Source organism: Pelobates fuscus, chromosome 7 (genome assembly GCF_036172605.1).
Source record: "Pelobates fuscus isolate aPelFus1 chromosome 7, aPelFus1.pri, whole genome shotgun sequence".
NCBI lineage: Eukaryota > Metazoa > Chordata > Amphibia > Anura > Pelobatidae > Pelobates > Pelobates fuscus.
In genome coordinates this window covers 124,931,403-124,955,550 of record NC_086323.1, presented here as the reverse complement: position 1 = coordinate 124,955,550, position 24,148 = coordinate 124,931,403, and the positions used below count along the sequence as shown (strand labels likewise).

Below are 24,148 nucleotides of genomic sequence, written 5' to 3'. Positions count from 1 at the left end.
TAAAATTAAATTGCGTATATACGCTGAAGTAATTAAGTCTGACACACAAGGTTCAGGTTAAAATAACTTCGAGAAAATTTATTGGCAAGTGATTAAAAAGCGGACGCGCAGGCCCTTTTAAGAGACATTTTACGTCATCATTGATTATTAGAATATCAGCAAATAAACATCATTAATTGGATTAATTGTTAAGTGTCGGGATTAGTGTCCTCCTATCAATATTATTAATTGGCTCAAAGACTAAGTGGTTAGTCCCGTGCCCACCCACCAAGAAGTGGGATTGTTCTGGACACGGGTGGGGACAAGGGGGTCTTGAGCGTCATTTTACACGGTCGGTGATCTCAGGCCTCGTGGCCAGGTGCAAGGTCTCTTATGAATAGAACATTTCATTACTACTGTGTTCTCATGGCCTTCAAACTATACTATGTTGCAAGTTAAGGAAAAGTCAGCAATTCCTGTGTTAATCATGTCTTTGTTAGAACATACAGTCTTTGTCTTATTGTGTTAGATGTGCTGGGAAATTCTGTCATGTAAGGTAGTTTTAAAATGAACAAGTTAGGTTATGAGGACAAAATGGAGGATTGAAGAAGTCAGGTTAGGAGGACAAAATGGAGGATTCACAATATGAGGTTAAAATGGAGTTAGTGCAATAATTGAATACAAGTACAATAAGGATTTTTAAATAATCCCACATCAACTATATAGTGTTAGCGAGTAGACGCCTCCTAGCTTACCACATCATGGCAGTACCTGGATTTGGGAGATGGTATGCTAACAGAGATGCTCCAAATTGAATCTATTGTTTTTAGTACATTTGTACGGCGCAACATAACAGATGCAAAAAAATATATATATTTTTAAAAATACGCTATAATACACGTGAATGAAACGGTAAATAATAAAATACGCTATAATACACGTGAATGAAACAGTAAATAATAAAATACGCTAAAATACACTTATACCCGAGTCACTGTGACTGCTCCCTGGCCACTTCATCGATGAGAAGTGTCCTGGGTAACTAGTTTAGTGGTCCTTGAGCATTGCATGTAGAATTTAAATTCTGCAGTCAGCATCCAAAAAGAGGAGACCTGCAGCTCTTACTGCACGAGCAGTGTGTTACTATGGGGCAGCCATGTTAGCCTAGGAAAACATGGTGGCTATGACAATACAATGCCAGACAGTCATCTGGGCTAAGTCAGGACTTCTGGCTTCGCTGTGTTTTATATTGCTCTATAGCACCATGGCACGATACGGTTTGATTGATTTATTTATTTTTAATAAAAAATAAACGCTGGTACTGGCAACCACAGCTTCAGAGCCAGCATCGCAAAACAAGGTGGTGACGTCACACCCGGAAGTATCTCCCTCCGTCCCGCCCAGATCCGCCAGAGCGAGGCGTGGACGCGGCTGGCGCATGCGTGGACGCGGCAGTTTGGAAGCTTCGAGGCGCTGGACTTGGCGGCGCAAAGCATCGTGGGTAGGAGACGGGTGGGACCAGCGCCATTTCGTGCTGACTGCTTTTATAGACAGATCTGTATATCGGGGGGAACAGCCTAACGGTGAGTATAGTGACCGGTGCGGGCAGTCTGCATTCCCCAGTGAAAGCTGAGCATCGTGTGATGGCACTGTATCAGTGTGTGATATTATAATGGTCCCAACTGGCAGATTATAGCACAATAAGCAGCACTCCTTACTATAGAGCCCTGTGTATGGGGGCTGAGATTATTATAATTCCAGATGGATTTAATGTGCTATGGTTTCCAAGGTTGGGAATGTTAAGATGTTGTTAATCAGATTATTATATTCTTATTATTATTTCATGTAGTGTATCATATAATATATTATTTCATGCAGTGGATCATATAATATATTATTTCATGCTTGGTTCAGCTGGTAACAGGGGGCCCATCAATAAGAATTCACATAAAATAATTACATGGGTTCCCATTGCATTCTGTCTGCATAGTAAGAGCATTTTTATCAGTTTGCTTTTTAACCCAGCAGCAGTTCTGTTGCAGCATCTGCCATGCTCAGAGTTGGACTACAGGGAATGTAAGGGATAACAGAGTCCATTTTGACGAGTTCATTGATCTGAAGCAAAAAAAAAAAATTATTCTGTCTTTTCCCTCCTTCCAATGAGGAGGGGGTTCATGTTGCTAAGCTATAAACTGCAATGAGGTGCCTGTGTGTCTTGTAATTAAATACTGGCAGCTTCATCAGTAATAAAACTTGTTAATCGATGTGTCCCAAGGTTGGGGTTGCTGTTACCCTATTTGTTTTTTTTAGTAAGTGTTGACGTATAGTGACTACTACTTGCTGACCCTTGTATTTTATTTGTGCAGTGATAAGTCATTTAAAAAAAAAAAAAAATGCAACTAGGGAAGAAAGTGGCTTCAGGTTACTACTGTTTGGGGTTTAGTGAATAAATGGTGTTCAAGAAATGGTATTTAATACCGGTAGACTGGTACTAAAAGCAAAGGTGGTAGAGCAGAGCCCCCTGCATCATTATTATGCAGGTTGCAGCATCAACCATGGCTGGTTCCATATGTTTGGCAAACCGCCTACTCTGAGACATCGCATCCGTGGCTCTCATTCACTTCAAAGGGGCTTTGTATAAACATGCAAGTCTATTATTTATAAAGCACCAACAAATTGGGCAGCGCTGTACAATAGGTGGACTAACAAACAAGTATTAGCAATAAGACGAGTTGGCCGCACAGGAACAGAGGGTGTTGAGGGCACTGATTAAAAGAGCTTACATTCTAGATAGTAATCCTGTTAAATTGTTTTATTGTTGGTTTTGTTTTAGATTCTGCGTTTTTAATGAGGTTGTAACTGTGTATGACTTGTTTATCACTTGAAAATTAGAGCTCGGTAACACAAATGCACAAGTGTGTACCAGAAAAGATACATATCAAGGTCCTTTTTTGTGTGTGTTGCTCTGTTCGCATTATATATCTATCTCGTCAACATATTTAGTAGAGCTTTACAATTTTAGAATGGAGATAATTGTCAAATAAAATATTCTGTCCTATTGTGTTTTACACCCCACCACCTTTAGAATGTAAGCTCGTTTGAGCAGGGTCCTCTTAAACCTAACGCTCCTGTAAGTTTTCTTGTAATTGTCCTCTTTATAGTTAAAGCGCTACGGAATCTGTTGGCGCTATATAAATGGCAATAATAATATTAACAGAGACAGGAGGTGAAGAAGGCACTACTCAAATAAGCTTACTATTTGTTAGAAAGTATATGAGTTATGTTAAAAGGAATCTCCAGTGCCAGGAAAACAATCAGTTTTCCTGACACTGGAGGGTCCCTCTCCCTCCCACCCCCCAATCCCCGGTTACTGAAGGGGTGAAAACCCCTTCAGTGACTTACCTGAGGCAGCGACGAAGTCCCTCGTCACGGTCTCCTCCTCCGCGCCGCTCCTCCTCTGCATTGCGTCGGCCGGTGGGCGAGAATGATACCGCCCCCCTGGCTGAGGAGGCCGCGCATGCGCATTAGCGCTCCCAATAGGAAAGCATTGAAAAATAATGTCAATGCTTTCCTATGGGAAATGAGCGACGCTGGAGGTCCTCACACAGCGTGAGGACGTCCAGTGACGCTCTAGCACAGGTTTCCTGTGCTATGAAGGAGGAAGTGACCTCTAGTGGACAGCCACTAGAGGTAGAGTTAACCCTGCAAGGTAATTATTGTAGTTTATTAAAAAAAACTGCAAAAATTACACTTGCAGGGTTAGGAGTAGTGGCAGTTGGCACCCAGACCACTCCAATGGGCAGAAGTGGTTTGGGTGCCTGGAGTGTCCCTTTAAGTGTAGTTTGAGCCTGCACAGTCCTATATCTGATCCCTGCAGCAGAACATTTAAGATATGCTCAGTATCTGTTTAGCATTGTATTTTCAGAAGCACATTCCATAAATTCCATCTGTGTTGGATTGCTTTCCCAATGATTGTGGTTAGAATAAATAGGGGGCTGTGTGAATGTGCATATTTCACCCTCTATTGAATTTGTTGACTGGATTCGTAGACACTATAGGCTAAAGTTGTATATACCAGGTGATTAACATTTTTTTTTTTTATTATAGCCAGTAATACTGCTCTACATGGTGTAATATAAAATTTTGAGCGTTGTAGTTTAGCTCTTTCAACAGTAGAAATTTGTTGGCTTTTTTTTTTTTTTAATTCTTTATTTTTGTTGTGCTTGAAATAACATTCGTATGTCAGTAATGCCACAACAGCATTCGCAAACATTTTTAAGAACACATATTCGTTAACTGCTGTACAGCATTCAGATTAAACGCACAGTAAATTTTTAGGTTAATAAAACATGCGAAGTACAAGCTGGGAACTACATCTGTCCTAATAAATTACTTTGTCGATTAATAACAGTAGCATACGATTAGTATTTATGTTGAGTTTCATCACTTTAGTGTCTAGACATTTGTATTACCATGGTTCTGCTAAACTATGCTTAGGTGAGGGATATGCATTTTGTATAGTAACCGCAGGTCTGAATAGTTATAACATCCAAAAACACAGTGGTTCCAGCATTATTAATAGCAAATACACGCTGTTCATCTTCGCTTAGCTAATCAAAAAGCCGCTAGTAGTGCCTCTTCATCTTGGGCAAACAATACCCGTAGTTACGGTGACATGAAGATTCACTGAGTAGACATGCCGCGTTGCACAAATTCTGTCTAGCAAATACATCTTCATGGGTTACGTCTAGGCATTTATACTGAGGGCTTAACTGGTGCAACTGGTTATATACCGGTAATTGGTTTCAACAGGCTGATGACTATGGGGGGTAGGATATAGAGAAGTTGCATTATATCAGGAACTTTCAAAACAATATAAGTGCCATATGTATAACAAGTGAGGTTAGCAGGAGAGATATATGGCACAATGGCAAGAAGCATGGTGTAGGCTGGTTGCATGAGTGAAAGGGTGGAAGTGTTGGCTAGCTAGTATTTTGCATTGGTCTGAAAGGTCTAAGCAAAGCAGAATCAAATATTAATAATCAAACCAGACAGCGTCCATTAGGGTTACACGGGCGTGTGGCGGCTTTGTTGCTGGCCGTCCCTCGGTGGGGCCACGAAAATCGTCCGACACCTGTAGTCTGCAAGGGCAGGGCCCCTGTAGGGAAGTCCCAAGGAGAAATCAACCTGTGTCTCTCAGGGGCAGTGTAGCATCCAGCCGTGAGAGTCCCGCGATTGTGCTCTGCTGTCTTCTCATTGTGGATTGTGCAGTGGGGTGTCGTGTGTATGTTGGGCCCAGCATGGCTTGTGTGATCTGGACCAGGCATTAGGGGGTGTGCTGGGCCTTTACCGGCTTCAGTACTGACTTCGGGTAAGAGCTGAACATGCTTGAGGGTGTTGGAGTCTTGCGATGAGTAGGAGCTGCTTTCCGTGTCTTTTGCTTGGTGGTGTAACTCGTAGGCGGGAGAGGTCGCCTCTGTCGGCACCATCTCGTGGCTGTCGTCGTGTGAGGGACTGCCGTTCTGTGGTGGGGTCGCGCGGGTGGCGCCCGATGTGAGTACTCATCTGGTGACTGGGCTGTTTTCTGCTTGTTTGCGAGGGGGATTCCCGCCTGTTTGGCGTTGTGTTGCCGGGCGGATCCATGCCGCCACCTCTTTCATCGCCCTCGTTAAGGCCTGTCTCTGGGTGAGAAGCTGGAATCGTGGGGGACCCGGTTAGTTGCGGGTACATGTTTGATACCAAAACTTTTCCCTGGGTCTCCCCCACTCTGTATTCACCTTCCCAGCGGTGTGCGTGCAATGAATCTGGGTATATCCCCCGTTTTAGTAGCTGGTTTGCAGGAGCTATCGTGCAGCACGTCCACCCTGCTAGGAAGCTAAGCTCCGCCCCAATTTGGTGGCTTTTACACACAAAGGATATTGGACATATGGAATTTGCCCAGCAGTGCAATAAAAAGTGAGCTCCGTGATTGCCTGGGCAGATCTCACAGCAGAATCTGGAAAGCCTGAGGTTTACAGAAATTAGTGGAACTTCACATTTATGTATACAAATGATTGCTTTATATTCGAGCTACACATTAACATAAAGAAATGTGTATTTAAAGGATTTAATAAACATTTTATGTAACTGTAACAGCAAGATTTTTCTGGGCAGGGTAGGGGGACAGACTGGCTTACTGCTGGGTAGAGAACGGGACACGGGTACTACTGGGTAGTGGAGCAGGCATGATCTTGCAGACAGCCACTAGATGCGCTTCCTGCTGTTTCACAGTGAAACGATGCTGGATGTCCTTTGAGTTAATACTTTTCTATGGGGAAGACCTAATGCATTCACAACGCTCACTGCATATTCACATTAGGTTCACTCTCATGCTGACTGCACTGATGGACCTCGGAGCTGGAAACAGGTAAGTAGTAAAAGGTATTTTTTATTTTATTTTTCTTGTGCACAAAGATTGACAAACAGCCTTGGTACGCCACAACAGCGGTGTCAAGGTATACCTGACTTCAGTATGCAGTACAGGTTGTGACATTTGCTAATCAGGCACATTTTGAATTTTTATAGTAGCTAACAATCAGTTGATACGTTACGGTATTTATGAAACATATAAAGACTACTTCGCTTTACAGTGGAGTAAGTACCAGCTTATCTGAGATCTAGCTGGCGTTTTGGTCAGATGCAAGTGTGCAGTCAAAAGCTTAATAAGGGAAGTGACATCATATTGTAACAGGTCAAACTATATGTTTAGTATTCAACATTTTTAAATATTTGAAAGCATGCTAGGAGTTAATAATGGTGGGAGACTCTAAGGTCAGGCTAGATAAACACATTCGCTGGTGTGTGGAGGGTGTATGTTAAGGGTGTATTGCTAGGTTGTTGTAGAAAAACAAGTGTTTGCTTAGGACAATAAGACAAAATAAGCAAAGCGAGTCAGTGAGCTTAGGAGGGGTGTTGGCTTGTAACGAACCCAGTCCCAGGAAAGGTGTGTGGGTTCAGGATATGACCCATAGGACCCCGGGATCAGCCGATGCCAGACCTGCCAAGCCTCTGGAACTGGTTACTCCAGGTCGTTGCTGCTGGGGTTAGGGCAGTGTTCAGCAAGGCCGAATCAATGGTTTCTCGCTGGTTTGCTGGCGACAGGCCCAGCAGCCAAGTCCCACTGCAGTTGTGGACGCTGCGACGCCTCAGGGCTTAGCGCTGGCCTGCCGGATCTCTCTATGTGCAAGGTTGGTGCTTTCTCGGTCTTCAGCTCCGCATTCTGTCTCGCTGCTAGCCGCCTGCGGTTCTTAGGTGCTTTAGGGGACACAGCCTTGGTACGGGCTATGTGTCTTCCGTGTGCCGGTTTTCGTTTGTGTTGAAAGCTTTTTACGTCACCATTTTGGGACCTCTGCCGAAGCCGCGGGTGCCTGCTGTGGGCTCATGGCCTGCTGAGAGTGGATTTTCAGCTGCTTGGAGATGGTATGCTGCCTCCTTTTGTCCAGGTCTTGCCAGAATTAGATGCTGTCAGGTCACTTTGCACAGTGACAGGGTTTTGGTGCCACGTGGCATTCGCGATATTTAATTTCCCTGCAGGCCCTGTGGTCTCACACTCTGTGTCTAGTATAGTAGGTGAGTTACCCCCCACCGGCCCAGGGGGGAGGGTGTTACGGAGCTCTTTTGGCATGTTCAGGGCTGTTGAACCGCTCCGGTCTGTGAGATCGGCCACCTCTCCCGTCCGTCGCGTTCTAGGCCGCATGTGTCAGCTTTTGCCGCCGGTGTGCCTGTGTCTCTTTTCCAACCTGCGCTGTGTGCTGCAAGGTATGCAGGTGAGTCTATGGGTGAGTGTTATTTGCGGCTTGAGCAAGATGCGACTCTCCAGCATAGCAGTCAGGCCCCCCCCCTAAAATGGTTTTTAATCTCTTCATTGCAGTGGGTGGGGTGCAGTGGCAGAAGGACAATATAGTGTTGGGAATACAGCTTTGTAGTCCTAACACTGAAAGTGTTCCTTTAAAGGACCACTTAAGTGCCAGTAAAACAAACTTGTTTTCCTGGCACTATAGGGTTATTAGGTTCCCCCCCTCCCGCTGGGCTGAAGGGGTTAAAACCACCTTCAGCCACTTACCTTAATCCAGTGCCACTAGAGGCTGGATTAACTCTCAATGAAAACATAGCAGTTTCTGTGAAACTATCTTTTCAGCCGCAGGGTTAAAACCAGTAGGACCTGACACTCCGACCACTTCATTGAGCTAAAGTGGTCCCGGTGCCTATAGTGGTCCTTTAAGTTATAGTTTGTCTATGCCTTACCAGCAAAAGCATGATCTTTTTAAAGGTAACTATCCATAGCAGTTACAATTAGGCTCTTGTAGTTATCATTCTTAGAGCTACTTTATTTATTTTTGACCCTTTTGACATTTTAAATCCGGTATTGCTAATAGGGTATCAAGCCTCCTTCCCCTCTGGAGAAGTATGTAATAAAATGAAAAAAATTATAGCTCCAATGAGGGAGGGGCAAGGGAGCTGTGTCATGATTGGGTGTCTGTTGCCAGCATGCTATGTATGCTGACCGGATGTATTTTATGCACAGAATTCAGCTAATAATGCTGCAGTAGGCGAACTTGAAACTCCAGCAGTCGCTAAATTAAATGTGTGTGCAGCATTTTATACTGAAATGCTACACAAGTATTTTTCAACCCTTTCAGTCAATATACAAGGCATATTACTGTGAGCTGTCAAAGTCATCTAATGAGATGCAAGACTGTAAGCATTATTTTATGGATTTTTCCCTTTTTTCTTTTTTAGGCTGTTTATAGAAACCAACCACGTATTCGAATACCAGAGTACGGGCGCCCAAACCTTCTGTGTGGAGACCACCAAAGATGGGCTCCGATAAACGGTTAGATATTCATTTATTGTTCTATTACAGTTAAATAATGTAGTTCTTGGTGAATAGTAACCTTAAATTTTTTCTTGCAGTGTAAGTCGCAGTGAACGCAGCGGAAGGTATGGCTCAGCATTTGATAGAGATGACCGGGATGATCGAGACGGCAGGAGTCGCCGCAGAGATTCTGACTACAAGAGATACCGGGATGATCGCAATGACAGATATGATGATTACCGGGACTATGACAGCCCTGAAGTAAGTAATACTTTCCCCAGTTTTATAAGAACCCGTTTACTACCTTTTTAAAGAGATTTTAGCATCTGCAAAACATGTTGTGTACACATTGTTCTGGGGAAATCAAAAGCAAATATATAGGTAGAAAGATACTTCCCTGAAGGCGTTTTCTGCCACCTCCAAGATGTCCTCCTTAAATGTATCTGGTAGTTGCATCCATCTCTGTATTTCAGACACCTGGACAGGTAAGTAAATAATACTTGTTAAATATCCATAACTTTCTGTTTGTTTAGCTTGTGAAAAAGTCAAAATAACAACTTTAATTGACAAACCATTTCTTGCTGAAAAACCAAGTAGTCAGGCCTTTTATTTATATAATTAGACTAGAGCAACATTATTTGCTCTAAACTGTGTAAGTGTGGCGTTAAATTATTCTAGAAGTTTGGTCCTTAAGGGGATAGACTTGCTGAACATTGTATTCCTATTGTGCAAGCGCACTTTTTTCCTGTTTAGTATAGATTTTGAGTTAATTGGTGGGCTGTTTGGTTTATTTATAATAACTTTTTTTTTCTTTACTACTTCTCATTAGCTTAGATCTAGTGCAAAAGATTGCGTGTTTTAAGAAAGTGATCTCTAGTTGCAGAAGAGATTATAACTAGCTTACCTCTTAACCTGACTTATTGAAGCTGGTTGAGTTAGACTCTTATTGCTGACTAATGTTCTGTGTTTCTGAACGGAATCACTAATTTTAGCGGTTTTCCTGTGTCGGCCTTCAGCGTGACAGAGATCGTGAGCGGGAGAGACGTAACAGCGACCGCTCTGAAGATGGTTACCATTCTGACAGTGAATACCTGGACCAGGACTACCGCAATGACTATTATATGGATGAAAAAGAAAGCAAGACTATCATGTTAAGAGGACTTCCCATAAACATCAGTGAGAATGATGTAAGTTAAAAATCCAGGGTGAATGCCTCACTCAAGTTCCGTTGTTAATTTGGGTCCATTAGATAATTTTAAAATTTAAAGATCGTGTTGCAACTATAAAGCTGTGTATGTAGTCCCTGTCACCAAATTGTAGAATGTAAAAAAATTTTGACCGGTATTCAAAAACTCTTGAAATATAGATATGTGTAAAAGTGTGGAGTTCTAATAAGTGTTTAATTGTATAGATTGTCCTCTATTGAGAACATTTTTAGGTAAGAAAGTTGTGGCCTTTAATCATTTTTATGTAAAGTATGCTTATTTAATGCTACACAGACCTAGATTTATTTTGGGTTGTTAAGTAAAAACTGAAAGGAAGCACCACCGTAAAAGTTCATAGAAATGTGGTGGCTTAATTTTTGCAAAAACTATAAACCCATCTTGCGTTTTCTCCAGATACGGGAACTAGTTGAATCATTTGAAGGCCCTCAGCCTGCTGACGTACGGCTAATGAAGAGAAAGACAGGTGAGGTTATATCCAGCATTGTGGTGCGCTCCCACTCGTTTTGAAAACCCATGCCCTCAAATTGCTCTCTCCTTGGGGAAAATTCCCACTCCCCTCTCCATCCCCATCCACCATCTGGTACTGAATGGACTTGCCATGGCTAAGGAACCTCTTGTAGTTTTTAGATTTGACTTTTATGCAATGCATTTTCTTAATTTCGAGGACTCGGTAAGTAGAACATGTAGGATTTTAATGTCTGCTGCATGGTTTGTTTCACCCGCACCCTATCCCTCTTGAACGCCACATATGTTTTATTGTAGCCCATGGCTTTTAATGTTGGGGCTACCTCTTTATGGTTACCCACATTTTGAGGTGGTGGGGATTACATTTGGCTAGTTTGAGGTTCCTTTTCATGGCAATCCCCATAAATACAGACAACAGGACTGCACCCATGGAGGCCATGCCATAAAGCACTGCTAGATCCATGGGCTTTGTCAGTTGGAGAGATGCAGCTGTGTTTTCTGTAAAAGGAACTGACTAACACTAGTATCCCGTCTATATCTGAATGCTGTCTCTAGGTTTAAGCCGCGGTTTCGCCTTCGTGGAGTTTTATCACTTGCAAGATGCTACCAGCTGGATGGAAGCCAATCAGGTTGCTTCATTCGCCAAGTCTAGAGTATTCCTGAGAAATGGCACATTACATTTGTCTGTAACCAGGATCGAAAAGCAGAAAGAGATGGGGGGAGGGAGGGGTTAAGGGAGAAAGGCTGACCAATAAGGGGGAGTTTTGAAAAGGGTGAGAGATGCTCTGTGTACATTAAAGGCTTGTCTCATGCAAAACTGGCCATAATTGTACTAGATGGCCAAAATTGTACCTGAAAATTCACTAGATGCTTCTTTCATTTCAAAATGGTGTAACCTCTTCATGAGTTACTTTTTCTCATGGAACTTTTAGGATTTAATACAAACCTCTTTCCGTGTATAAGTAAAAGGTAATGTACCTGCTAGACGGTCCTTACTTGATTGCTTGTATTTAACTTGGTGCATTATAAATTTTTGTATCAAGGCAGGTTTTTCCTACTAACATAATGACAAATTTTATGTGCACCCACTTACCACTAAGCAAGCCTAGCTTCCTAAATTAAATAATCATTATATTCTCAAGGAAGCTAGTGTTACCTTTTGAGGTTTTTGCATTTGCCAAATTCATCAGTCCCTATATATATGTATATATTATAATGTGAATCAATATACTTTAATGTATGCAGAGCTCTGGTTTGTCAGCTGTTTGAATGAATTGCAAGTTAGGCCCCCTCCCTCTCCCTGGGTTACTGCTGAGTACATCTGACAGACACATGTTCAGAATAACTCCACATGGGCAGCAGAGCTTTAAATGGAGTGGGTGGTCCATATTCTACATAAAGGGAAGTATACTGGCCCTGAAAGTGTACATTTAACTTGCCCTGTAATGTTGATAATATTGGAGACTATCTCCTATTTAGAGTACACTTTTGTCAAAATAACTGATCAAAAGGTGACCTGTTACTTGAAATGGTCACCATTCCTTACAAAGCTCAAATAAAGAGAAGCTGGGGGAGGGTTTTTACATGTGATAGATAATGAACTGTAGTCCATGTTAACAAAACTGTAAGGACAATTGTGAATTCCCATTTTTCCCTTTCTCAGTTTGTGAAGTATGTATGACAACTGATGGTGTTTGACTGAGATGTGGAAAATTAAAAATGCAATGTTAGTACAGGCGAAAATGTATAGGTCTCAACACTTGGTTAAGACCTATATTTACTCCTGTAGTTGGGATTACGATGGAGGGGGTGATATTTGTAATTTCATGTACACATTACTCAGGACAGACGTTTGCACTTGAAGGTGTATTTATCCATAGTCTCCCCATCTTGACCTTCTAGTAGGGGGGATGGTTATATTTTTTCCCCGAGGTCTTGGAAGTGGTTATGCCATCTGGGGACCTACTACATTTAATCGAAGACACCTATATTTGCAGAGATTTGTTAAACAGATGCCATATTCAAACCTTGGAAATACTGCGTGCAGTATTGAGACTTCGTCTCTCTTCCTCTATATCTCTCTTTCTGGAGACCCCTTCATCCCACACTCCTTCTTTTGACTACAACCCTCCCCAACCACACTCTTTCTGTTTCCTTCTTTGGCAGCTCTGTGCGCCTCTGTCCACCTCTTCCTATGCATCCCGCTCCTCTCCACCCCCCTGTGGAGGGATTGGCTGGGCAATTCATTAGCAGGCAGTGGGTGGTCCTTCCCCACGTTGCTGTCCGTTTAAGTCGGGAACTTCCTCCCCTCCACCAGGGGATAGATGTCAACTTTCCAGGAAGTTGGAAATAACTGGATGCATTTTTTTGTGTTCTTGCAGAAGAAGCTTGTAATCCAGGGGAAGAATATTGCAATGCATTATAGCAACCCACGCCCTAAGTTTGAAGATTGGCTGTGTAGCAAGGTAAGCCTTTTCGGGTGACTGCTATTTTGGCCCACGGGGAGATTTAAAAAAAAAAAAAAAAAAAATGTTTAAACTATTTTATTTACGATTACACGTGCCTGTGTGTTCCCACTACCACAGTGTGTATTAGAAAGTGAATGCTGAACCACTCCCATAGTATGGTGTTCTCTGCCTTGTCCATTTTCTGTCTGCATTGAGTTTCGAAAACAGTTTATTTTGGCTTCAGCAAACAGAAGAATTTATTCTGTATTGACTGAATATAACTTTTGAATTCTTGTTTGATTAAAACAGTATGCAAACTTGGTTTACTGAAACCTGATGCATATAGTGAAGGGGATATCCCCACACTCTAACAACCTTGGGGTAGTATGCAGATGTTCAAGCTGCAAGAAAAAGTTTAGTTTTTGTTTTTTCCCCCCTTTTTAAATATTGGTGGGTGGTGAGCGGGTTTATGTTTTTCATAAAACTGCTAGAATGTTGTTTAACATGTACTCTAAACAGTGGGGTAATGTTGGCAATTATTTATTGAGTGGTTAATATTAAGTACAAAGCTCTCTGGTTTTGTAGTGTGGTCTCTACAACTTTCGACGAAGACTAAAATGTTTCCGCTGTGGGGCAGCAAAGACCGGTAAGTTTCTTGAGTTTCAATATGTTTGTTAGCTTGTTGAAGGTGCTTTTACAACATTTTATTATTCATTTTTTTTTTTCTGGAAAATTTATGTATTTTGTGTAAGTCTTTGTTTTATCCTGGAATGGTTTTGTTTTTCTTACCGTAAAAGAAAAATTTAATAGCATTAATAAACTAGTATTTCAATAGGTTGTATAACATTTATTTTGGGTAAACTAGTGGTAATGTTGCGTAAATATTTGTTGTTGGAGTCAGTGTGCTGGCAATTTATTTTTCTTTTTTTCACTGCATTTACGAGAACATCCTTTTGCCCTCTTCTCCTTATTCTATGAAGATTAAAAGTGAAGTAAGGTGTAGTTAATTGCTATATTTATCAGTCACTAACTGTTTCCATCGTTTGCAGATTCTGAAGTAGAAGCCCCTGCTGGTGCCTCTGAGGCTGCACAGTCTGTGAATTACAACAGTGACAGTAAGTGTTTCTAAGGCTTTGGTTGCCGGTTGAGGTTATTAAGGTCTCTTTACCTCCCAAAAGCCTGCAATATTTGCACACTGTATTTTCTCGTTTGCATACAGTATTAGGTAGCCACAGGGTATTATTTCTGACTCCCCAAAATATATTGTAGAAGAGGGGAAAACACTAAATAGTGACTAAGCACATTTGACATGGCCACTAGGTGATGAGGGTAGGGATTGGCTGATTATGGTTTCTGCCAGTTATTATAGTCTACTATCGCTATGTTTCTGAAAATCGGGTCAATTTTGTAATTTAGCAACGTACTTTCCTCTCCCATTCACTGCACGCAGTCTTCTGTGTCTAAAAACTCCACTGCCAGCCAAGGCACCATGTTGCGACCCCACGTTACCCCTCTCTGTGATTCCGTGCATGTGGAGTTTAGCTGAAGGCAGGGTGGTGAGACCGTGAAAAATCTACTCTTAATGTAGATTATGTAGTGGCTGGCTGAGCGTGATAGGGGTGTTTGCTGTCGGCATGTTCAGTTAATGCCAGATTTGTGTAGAAGTTGTGTTCCTTTTTAAAAACTTTACATGTACAGAATATTGGCACTGGAAAAATATTGGTCGATCCCTAGATGAGGGCACCATCATTAACAGGAGAGCAAATTATCAATTTTTATAGGATGTTGTTTATCTTTGTAAGTGAACATTTCCCTACTGGGACCTGCTTGTGATCCACGTGACTTGCATTTGTCCAAATCTTGAATAAGTGGGCTGTGAGTTCTTGTGGCCACATTAAGCAAATGTATTGTCCCCTTTTGTTAGTATTTTTTTTTAGACATTTATTTGGTGGTTTAAGATGTGCTTTAAAAAAATATATTGGTGTACCTGAGCTGGTGGGTGGCTTGTGTGCCGTGGAAATTACCCTTTTTACACACAGTTGGGTGTAACCTTATTAGGTGGCTATGTATCCTCAGCCATAATCCTGCGAAACATTGGCCCTCACACTGTGGTGGACTCCATTCTCTCTGCACTCGCCCCTTATGTTTCACTTGTCGTCAGCAACATCCGACTTATAAAGGACAAACAAACCCAGCAGAACAGAGGCTTTGCTTTTGTGCAGCTGCCTTCGTCTTTGGTAAGAAACCTTTGCGTTTATTCTTTCTCTTATTTCTCTGCCTGATTTACCATTTGACTTAAATCATGTTTCTGTTCTGTTCACCTCTTAAAGGAGGCAGCACAGCTTTTGCAGATCCTACAGACTCTTCATCCACCTCTCAAAATTGATGGAAAAACTATTGGCGTAGATTTTGCTAAAAGTGCCAGAAAGTAAGTGGGATTCCTTTCCTAATTTAATTTTCTAACTAAAAATTTAATTCATATTCCTATTTTCCTGCTATTGTGATCATGTCAGAATAAAAGTAATGGGAACATCATTGTTAAAAGGGGGGGGAAAAAAAGAACCATTCTGTTCTGAAAGGAACGCTAGTGTCTCTACAAATGGCAGCGTTTTTACTTACCTTTGCAGCTCTGTTCTCTGCTCTGCCACCCCGCCTCCTAGGCTGAGATCATCAATACTACTGATCTCAGCCAATCCAATGCTTTCCCGTATGAAAACATTGGGAGGCTAATGCACATGTGGCCTTCTATTTGGACGGAAGCACTTCTTGCAATGTTTTCAGTTACAGGATAAGACGGCACACACGGCACACAGACCACTTCATTGCGATGAATGGGTCTGGGTGCCTATAGTGTCACTTTTAAAATAACTATCACAAAGTTTCTGCATGATAACCGTATGTTATTCTGTGACCTGATATTAGTGAGTATGTTTGTAGTTAACTATGTATGCACTACTAATTAGTTGTTTTTATAGAGCAGTGGATGCTGTTGGTAATGTTAAACTTGCAACTGCTGTATAAGGGCTACACCAGTGATTGCTCAATATAAAGTAACCAATGATAATCCTGACAGATACCATCTCCAATAACCAGTCAAAAAAGAGCAGCAAACGACATTCTTACATTGTGCAGATACTATGATGGGACAACAGGAAGCACAGCTTTAATGAGCCTTATACTGTTTTTCTGAACAGTGAAAAGGGTTGAGTAATGGTGATGGATGTCTTTTCCTGCTTGCCTCTGTTTTGTCCTGTAAAGACCGCACGGGGGACAAACTAAAAATGTTAAATTTGGATAGATGCAGACTCTGGCTAATCCAGACATTGTCTTTCCTTGTCACAGAGATTTAGTGCTGCAAGATGGACACAGAGTCAGTGCTTTCTCCGTGGCAAGTACAGCTATTGCAGCAGCACAGTGGTCCTCAACACAGGTAGGTGTCTTGAACATTGTGTTTTCATGAAATCCTTTGACTCTTTAACGCTAAAAAAAGTGGACATCTGATTGATGAAGATATGTATATGCCATTCAATTAAAATTTAATCAATCACTGTGCTTATCAAAGCTGGCATGCAAGTTAATGTTGCACATTAGTCTCTGCGTGTGGCCATGCGAGCAATCTCAGGCTATTGTATAGCTTCATTTATTGCAAACCTTAATTGTTCTGTGTAATACCTATATAATGTGTCTTGTTTTGTTTTTGCTTCCCTCCCCCCTCCCTCTTTCTCTCTTTCTTCTCTATCCAGCAGGCTCAACAGAGTGGTGACAGTACAGAATATGGATATGTGCCGCCAGGGCAAGAGGGTTATGGACCTTATGGACAGGTAATTGGTGACTACAGACTGTGTGGGGTCATCCTTGAATACAAAATTGAAAGGCATATGACTGTTTAACAAAACATTGGTTCCTCTTTTGACAGTACTCCCAAGAGTATCAGCAGTATTACCAGCAGGGGGGAGCTACAGAGCCTGGCGCAGTGACACCTGCAGGTGAGGAGGGAACATAAAATATTGTAATAATGAAACTGAGAATTGTTTACTTTGTGTATGATTTAATTCATACCATATGGTCTCAACCAGCTGCTGTCGCTTTGTGACTTGTGCAGTTAAAAAGAAAAATGCCTAAACCTTAGTTGGCTTAATTTTCTTCCTCCATTTTTCCATGAGCATTAGGTCACAATGTGCAGGGAGGAATCTATGAATAGTTAATTAGAGCAGATCATTTGCTAGTCTTCTCAATGCTTTTCAGCACTGATTTTAATGTGGAGGTTGCAAGCAACCAATATATGTTTAAAACTCTAGAAATTTGGTAGCATGTGTCGTGTAACTGATTTTAGAGCATAATCCCACTTTGGTTTCTAAATAGTTCTCCCTCTCAATTGCAAAATGTTTACAATCTATAATGTGCTCTTTGGATTTACGTCCGTTTCTTTAATTTTAATTTTTTTTGGTCTGTTCTGCAGATGGTTCGTCGCCTCCAACCCCTTCTACCACTGCAGCTGTTGTATGCCAGAGCCCACAGCTCTACCAACAACCTGGGTCCCCGGTAATACACCTTTTCCTTCTCTCTCTGTCCTCAGCAAATCTTTAAATGTCCCAAGGCATGTAATAAGCACTGATTTCTATCTGTTTGCTTTTCCAGACTCAACCAAGTACCAGTGCCACAGCCAGTACTAGCACTCCTGCAAATGCAACTACTGGCACCGAGGACGTGGCTCCTCCAAATGCCATCATTCCAGGAGTAAAATACTGTGAGTGCTCTTACAATTAGCTTTGTAAAATGAAGTTTGTATGAGTAGTATTAGAGATTTGTGTTTTACAGAGGCGCAGTACCTGTTTTTAGTTAATTTATTTATTTGTTTAGGCTTTAGTGAGCTGTAGGATTGTTTAGTAGCTGAGATTGAGTTTTAATTTAGTTTGTTTGGGTGCCTAGGAAATGGGAACTGGGTTTTCCATGTTTTTTTAAATCTATTCCATTACATGAGTTATTCAGCACCTTTCTCTGCTCCGAGGTGTCTTGTGTTGATCGTTGTTCTGTTCCTACAGCTGTGCCAGATACATCCACATACCAGTACGATGAGTCCTCTGGCTATTACTATGATCCACAGACTGGGCTCTATTATGATCCCAATTCTCAGGTATGATTCTAAAACTTTTGGGTGACTTTTTTTTTTTTTTTTTTTTTTGTATTGGTTTCTGAGCTTTCCATATGACTTAAGTGCGGGAAATATTAAAATGAAAGAATTGTAGTGTTGCTATAATAGATGGTGTACTAGTCACTCCATTCGTCAAAAAAAATAAAGCATCCAGAGCCTCTTTGCTGAGTGAATAAATATTGTAAAGGATAAGACAATTTCTTTGTAAAATATTTCGATTTTGATAACGGTCCTGACTCTGTGACCTTATTTTCTTTAATGTTTTTTTGAGGTGAAAGATAAAATAAATAAATCATGTCTGATGGGCATTTGTATCTAAAGCAGACACACTGTCATACAAAGTTATTATGCCTCACCTTACACTTTCTTGATTGGCACTCTAATGACTCTGGGACAATTTGAGAAACGGATCCTAAAAATAGACTGGATTGTGTTAATTTTCTTATTATGTTCGTAGCGAGTAACATATATCATATTAAATTTCCTATTGTATTTCTTTGTTATTAAAAGGTTCTTGTGTCTTAAGGTGTCCCTTTTGATATGAGGTTGTTGTTTTTTTTTTTTATTGGTTTTTTTTTTCATAGACTTGGTTTGATTAAAAAACTGTATCCACAGCCATTGTAATAAGCCATACTAGTTATAGTGCTTAGAGCTTCTTTTTTAAGCATTGTAAATAATGATCCTGCTATACAATAGACAAATACTAGACTGTCTCATAAAGAGGCCATGCATAATTGTGCATTAGTCAATTGTAAAAATTCTGAACACTGTCTAAATCATGTGTGAACTATGTTTCTTTTTGCTTAACAGTATTACTACAACTCCCTGACCCAACAATATCTGTACTGGGATGGAGAAAAGCAGACATACCTGCCAGCATCTGATGCATCAGCTCAAAGTGGTACTCAAGCTAATGGTGCACCCATGAACCCCACTAACTCCAAAGAGGGGAAAGAGAAAAAGGAGAAACCCAAGAGCAAAACTGCACAACAGGTAAGATTTGAACTGATGTTTTAACGCTGTACAAATAAAGGTTTAGAGTATGTTTTATGAACTTTAATATTTTTTATAGAATGTCATTTTAGTGTATATTAGGGGCTGTATTTTACACAATGGCAGTAATATATTGAGATGTATGCATTAAGATGCTTGGTTTGTAGAAACTTGCATGCTCTTTCAAAAGTGGAGGCACAACATGCATTAACTGACCTTTTAATGCATTGCACCGATTTAACAAACAAATAGGGGGATTCAAACTTCCTAAAACGGCAACACTTTAAAGGGCAAGAGTTTTAGCTGGCTTACCCCATCAAGATAAAAAAAATCTTTCATTCTGCTCTATGGGTTTCTTCCTTTTACCATAACTGCCCTTCCAGCAATTGGGTTAGTTAAATTGACAGCCCTGTGGGATTTCTGCAACATTTTTCTGAATCGCCATATGTACTAATTTAGTCTATTTACATTGAAACAATCTTGTTTAATATTTTTTAACCCCATAGTGACCGCGGACGTACCTGGTCCGTGGCTATTTTGGTGTGTGTGTGTGTGTGTATGTATGGTATATGTGTGTCATAACGTGATAGATATATGTGTATATATGTATATGTATGTTATATTAATATAAAACTACATCGTAAAATTACACACGTGTGTGTGTGTGTGTGTGTGTGTATATTATGACAAATCATTTTAAAAATGTTATTCTCACTGTATTTTGATATCCTGACGAAAGTTCCATTAGTGAACTTATACGTTGATCCACCTAGGCTGATGCCTGAATAAAGATACGTTTTTTCACCATATTTCTGAAGTCCTTGGAGTGCTATCTTTACACTACATATATATATATATATATATATATGTGTGTGTGTGTGTATGTGTGTGTATATATATATATATATATATCTATCAAAATGCACTTAGAATTACATTATATATTATTATATAATTTCCCCTTAACGACAGAGGGCAAACTAGGTACGTCCAACAAAAGGTTAAGGACGTCCGCGATAGGAGCCCTGGACCGACGATCTGCGTCGATCACGGTTGGGGAGGACTGCAGTCCCCCTACAGCATCTCCGGCCCTCCATGGCCATGTGATCACCATGATCACATCACCGCAATAGGACTCTAGGAGCTGCCAGCAGAGGGGACTGTCTGAGCTGTCAGTCAGTCCTCCACGCTGCTAAAAAAAATATAATAAAATTAAAATATTATACATATACAGGTGGTCCTCATTTAGCAACCTACCTGATTTACCACGGCTCGCACTTACGACCAGGCGTTGGTGCAAGCCATCATGGGGATTCTCTGCTCTGGTGTGTATGTATATGTTCGGGAAAACTTCCCCGAGCATAGACGAACGCACGAGAGCAGGGAATCCCTCAAATCTATGTTCGGGGAAGTTTTACCAGAGCAGGGAATCCCTTAACTCCTCACTTACCGACCAACGGTTTTTTTTTTTCTACGGCCAGGTCATAGGAAGGGAACCCGGTCGATAAGTGAGGAGTGTCTATATTATATATGTGTAATATATTATAAAATTAAATCATTTTAGAATATATTATACATATATAATGCATCTATATGATTTCATGATAAGTGTTCTTTGATATATATCTCAAAATACACTTATGATGAAATCATAGATGCATTATATATGTATAATATATTATAAAATGATTTAAAATTTAATATTCTACACACACGTATTATAGTGTGTGTGTGTATATATACATATATAATTTATACACGCGCACGTAATATATATAAAAATTAAACAAAACATTTATATAAAAATGCTGATATTATGAGTATAAATATATCAGCTAATTAGGTTATAACCTCTTGAAGTATCATTAAATGCAGTCTCCAAGTGGCTGAAATGATAATCTAGAATAAGTGAATAAGCCACTGAGCTGAAAAAAACAATACAGAAAGAAATCTCTCAAAGGGTTAAAACATAAATATATGTGGGAAAATATAGTGCAACAAACAGAGTACTATTGAAAATGTCAAAAACTGTCAAAAAAAAGCCCAGAAAATACAAATATAAAGACTACAATTAATGTAGTCTAAAAACTAGTAAAAACTAATAAAATACGGTAGTCTCAACATGAGTGCAAAAATAGAGAGAGCATCAACCCGACACACCTATACATGGGTGGTATCACTGTACTCGGGAGATGATGCTGAACACATATATTGGGGTGTTCTTTGGCAGTAACCCTTAAAGTTCTCAGTACATATATTCCTAAATTACTATGTGTCTCAAAACATCACCAATTATTATTTTTTTTTATTTGGCATGAATCGATATAACATACCGATATGTTTTAGTTGACGTGTGCAAAATTCCTATTCCTATATCACCCACATTAGATTGCTAAAGATATGGAACGCTGGGCTAAGAGTTTGAACAAACAGAAGGAAAATTTCAAGAACAGCTTCCAGCCTTTAAGTTCCCGTGATGAGGAGAGGAAAGAGTCTGCTGCAGCTGATGCTGGATTTGCCTTGTTTGAGAAAAAGGTTGGGCTGGCAGCTGAATATGCAATGCAGGTTTGTGAGGCCAGAGCTATTTGTGTGCTTGTTTGTCTGGGTACTCGCTATAGTAAAATCTAATGCTCCCTTTTTATATTTGTAGCAGGGATCGCTGCTGGAGAGGCAACTGATGCCAGACATGATGATGATGATCAGCACTGAAGAAGAAAGGCCTCCTAAGGTAAGTGCTTTGAATAGGCTCTTGAGATTTTATATACTGTAGGGCCCATCGCTCTGATTCCTCAGTTATGGAATATTTTACTGATATTTGCATTTGACTGTTTTATAGCGGGCATTGGTTGCCGCTTACAGTGGTGACAGTGACAATGACGAAGAGCCAGAGAGACAACTGGGAACAGTAGATGAGGAGAAGCTGACTGACTATAAAAAGATGGCATGCTTACTTTGTCGGAGACAGTTCCCAAACAAAGATGCCCTGACTAGACACCAGCAGCTGTCAGACCTACACAAGGTTGGTATTTGCTTTTACACTTGTCAGTATGGTTTATTCTGAATTATTTTTCTTTTTACTGGATCATTTTCTAAGTTTGTGGTGCTGTATCTTACAGCAAAACCTGGATGTGTACAGGAGATCAAAGTTGTCTGAGCAGGATCTGGAAGCTCTGGAACAGAGGGAGAGGGAGGTCAGTTCAGACATATATTTTTGAGCGCTTTGGGATGTGTTTCATAATAAGATGTGCATTACATTTTACAATTCCTAAATGTTTTTGTTCTTAGGCAAAATATAGAGACCGGGCGGCCGAAAGGAGAGAGAAATATGGCATCCCTGAACCTCCTGAACCCAAACGCAAGAAGCAGTTTGATCATGCAGTCATGTAAGTCAAGGTCCTAATTCTTTCTAACGGCAACAGAGCTTGACAACATCCTACCCTCTAAACTACATTTAGCTGTGACCATTTGTCTGATTAGCCTTAGAACTTTAGTGGGATTGCCACTATTTTATTCATATGCAGTTTACCTTCTAATGTATTGCAGCTTTCTTTTTAATTTAATTTCTTAAAACAAATATTGATTTGGAATCTAGTGTGTTTTTTTTTATTTTTTTTATTTACTTGTGTGTTTCTGTAAACTCTCCAGCAGTAATTCTTTATAAAGCATTTTTTTCGGTTCCACAGAAACTATGAGCAGCCCACAAAAGATGGCATTGACACTAGCAATATAGGGAACAAGATGCTTCAGGCCATGGGTTGGAAAGAAGGCTCAGGGCTGGGTCGCAAAAGTCAAGGAATAACTGCGCCTATTCAGGTAAGGGTTATACTGTGATGTTTTGAAAGTCTTCAGTAGCCTTATTTTGTAGTCTTAATGGTCTGGAATTTCTAATATTTGAGAATGTGGTTTCTGAATGCATCAGTTTAAACTTTTACATGGTTATTGCCAGTAAGTGGTATTTGAGTTAGGACCACATTTAAAAAAAATAAATACAATTATTTTTAAATAGGATTCAGGCAGTGTGATAGAATTAAACCTCATACATTTATATATTTTCAATTGTTTTTTTTTAGTAGCCCTTCATGTTTTTCTTTTCTCCCTCCAGGCTCAAGTTAGAATGCGGGGAGCTGGCTTGGGAGTAAAGGGCAGTTCATATGGTACAGACCCTGCAAATACATACAAGGATGCTGTGCGGAAAGCCATGTTTGCACGGTTTACGGAGATGGAATGAACTTGCACAACACCAGGAGATATCTAAACAACCCTGTAATCACAGCTCTGGGTTGGCTATGCTGTCCCTGTAGCTTGGCAAAGGACAATTCCCAGAAGGTGTCTGCAGACCTCTGTGAGAAATCAGGCACCTTCATCTGTAAATATGTAGCAATATATATTTGTACAGTGTAAATATTTTTTTGTTTTGTGAACAAACTTTAAGTATAGTTTCTAAAAAAAAATTTTTGGTGTCACAACAGTCTTCTGTATGAAGTGCAGTGTACAAGTTCCTTATTCACAAGAACACAATCCAGGATATGCACCAATTTTTTTCCCAAGATATTCATGAATTCCAGGACATGTGTATAAGAAGTCCTCTTTTACAGCTCTTCAATCTTTATCAGTAGAAATTGCCAGGGCATGTGGTCTGCCCTCACTTTATATGTAGAAAACTTTGTACAGGATTGTTTTGTCTTTTACTTTCCTTCCATTAAATAAATTTGAGAGCAAAAAAAAATGTTTTGTTTCCTCGTACCAGAGAATGCATTTCATGTTTACAATATCTTTTAAATGAGAGCTCTAATTAAAGATTTCTGATTAGGATGTAGGATTTATTCATTAATACCCTTTGCAAGATAGGGTTTTATTTTGTCCTCTGTACTCTCTTGTGGACATTACTTTCAATGCATACAGTTACACAGGCCAACATCTGTCTGTAGAATACTCTGTTGGGGAGGGCTGACCCTCATGGCAAACAGACGTGCTCCTCATCTGGCCTTCACTTTTGTCTAGCTTTTAGCCCTTTACTGCTCCCTATTTGTCC

The 24,148-nt window shown here is 40.4% G+C and overlaps 1 protein-coding gene across 9 annotated transcripts; it reads left to right on the top strand.

Annotated features, from left to right (window-relative positions):
* The first annotated feature begins 1,480 nt into the window (after positions 1-1,480).
* On the top strand, positions 1,481-23,843 carry RBM5 (RNA binding motif protein 5). Of its 9 annotated transcripts, none has more exons than XM_063426563.1 (25): positions 1,481-1,562; positions 8,758-8,851; positions 8,932-9,094; positions 9,850-10,020; positions 10,453-10,522; positions 11,080-11,153; positions 12,906-12,989; positions 13,557-13,617; positions 14,021-14,086; positions 15,048-15,208; positions 15,302-15,399; positions 16,314-16,401; positions 16,715-16,792; positions 16,888-16,957; positions 17,431-17,513; positions 17,610-17,718; positions 18,014-18,105; positions 18,934-19,116; positions 21,505-21,681; positions 21,767-21,844; positions 21,953-22,135; positions 22,233-22,307; positions 22,402-22,499; positions 22,800-22,929; positions 23,219-23,843. In XM_063426563.1, the coding sequence occupies exons 2-25, from the start codon at positions 8,835-8,837 to the stop codon at positions 23,342-23,344; spliced, it is 2,535 nt and encodes an 844-aa protein (XP_063282633.1). In that variant the 5' UTR covers positions 1,481-1,562; positions 8,758-8,834; the 3' UTR covers positions 23,345-23,843. The 9 variants fall into 9 exon arrangements, with proteins under 9 accessions (XP_063282633.1, XP_063282636.1, XP_063282631.1 ...); XM_063426566.1 differs by having other exon boundaries at positions 15,030-15,208; positions 16,718-16,792; positions 21,505-21,651; XM_063426561.1 differs by having other exon boundaries at positions 15,030-15,208; positions 16,718-16,792.
* The last annotated feature ends 305 nt before the right edge of the window (positions 23,844-24,148 follow it).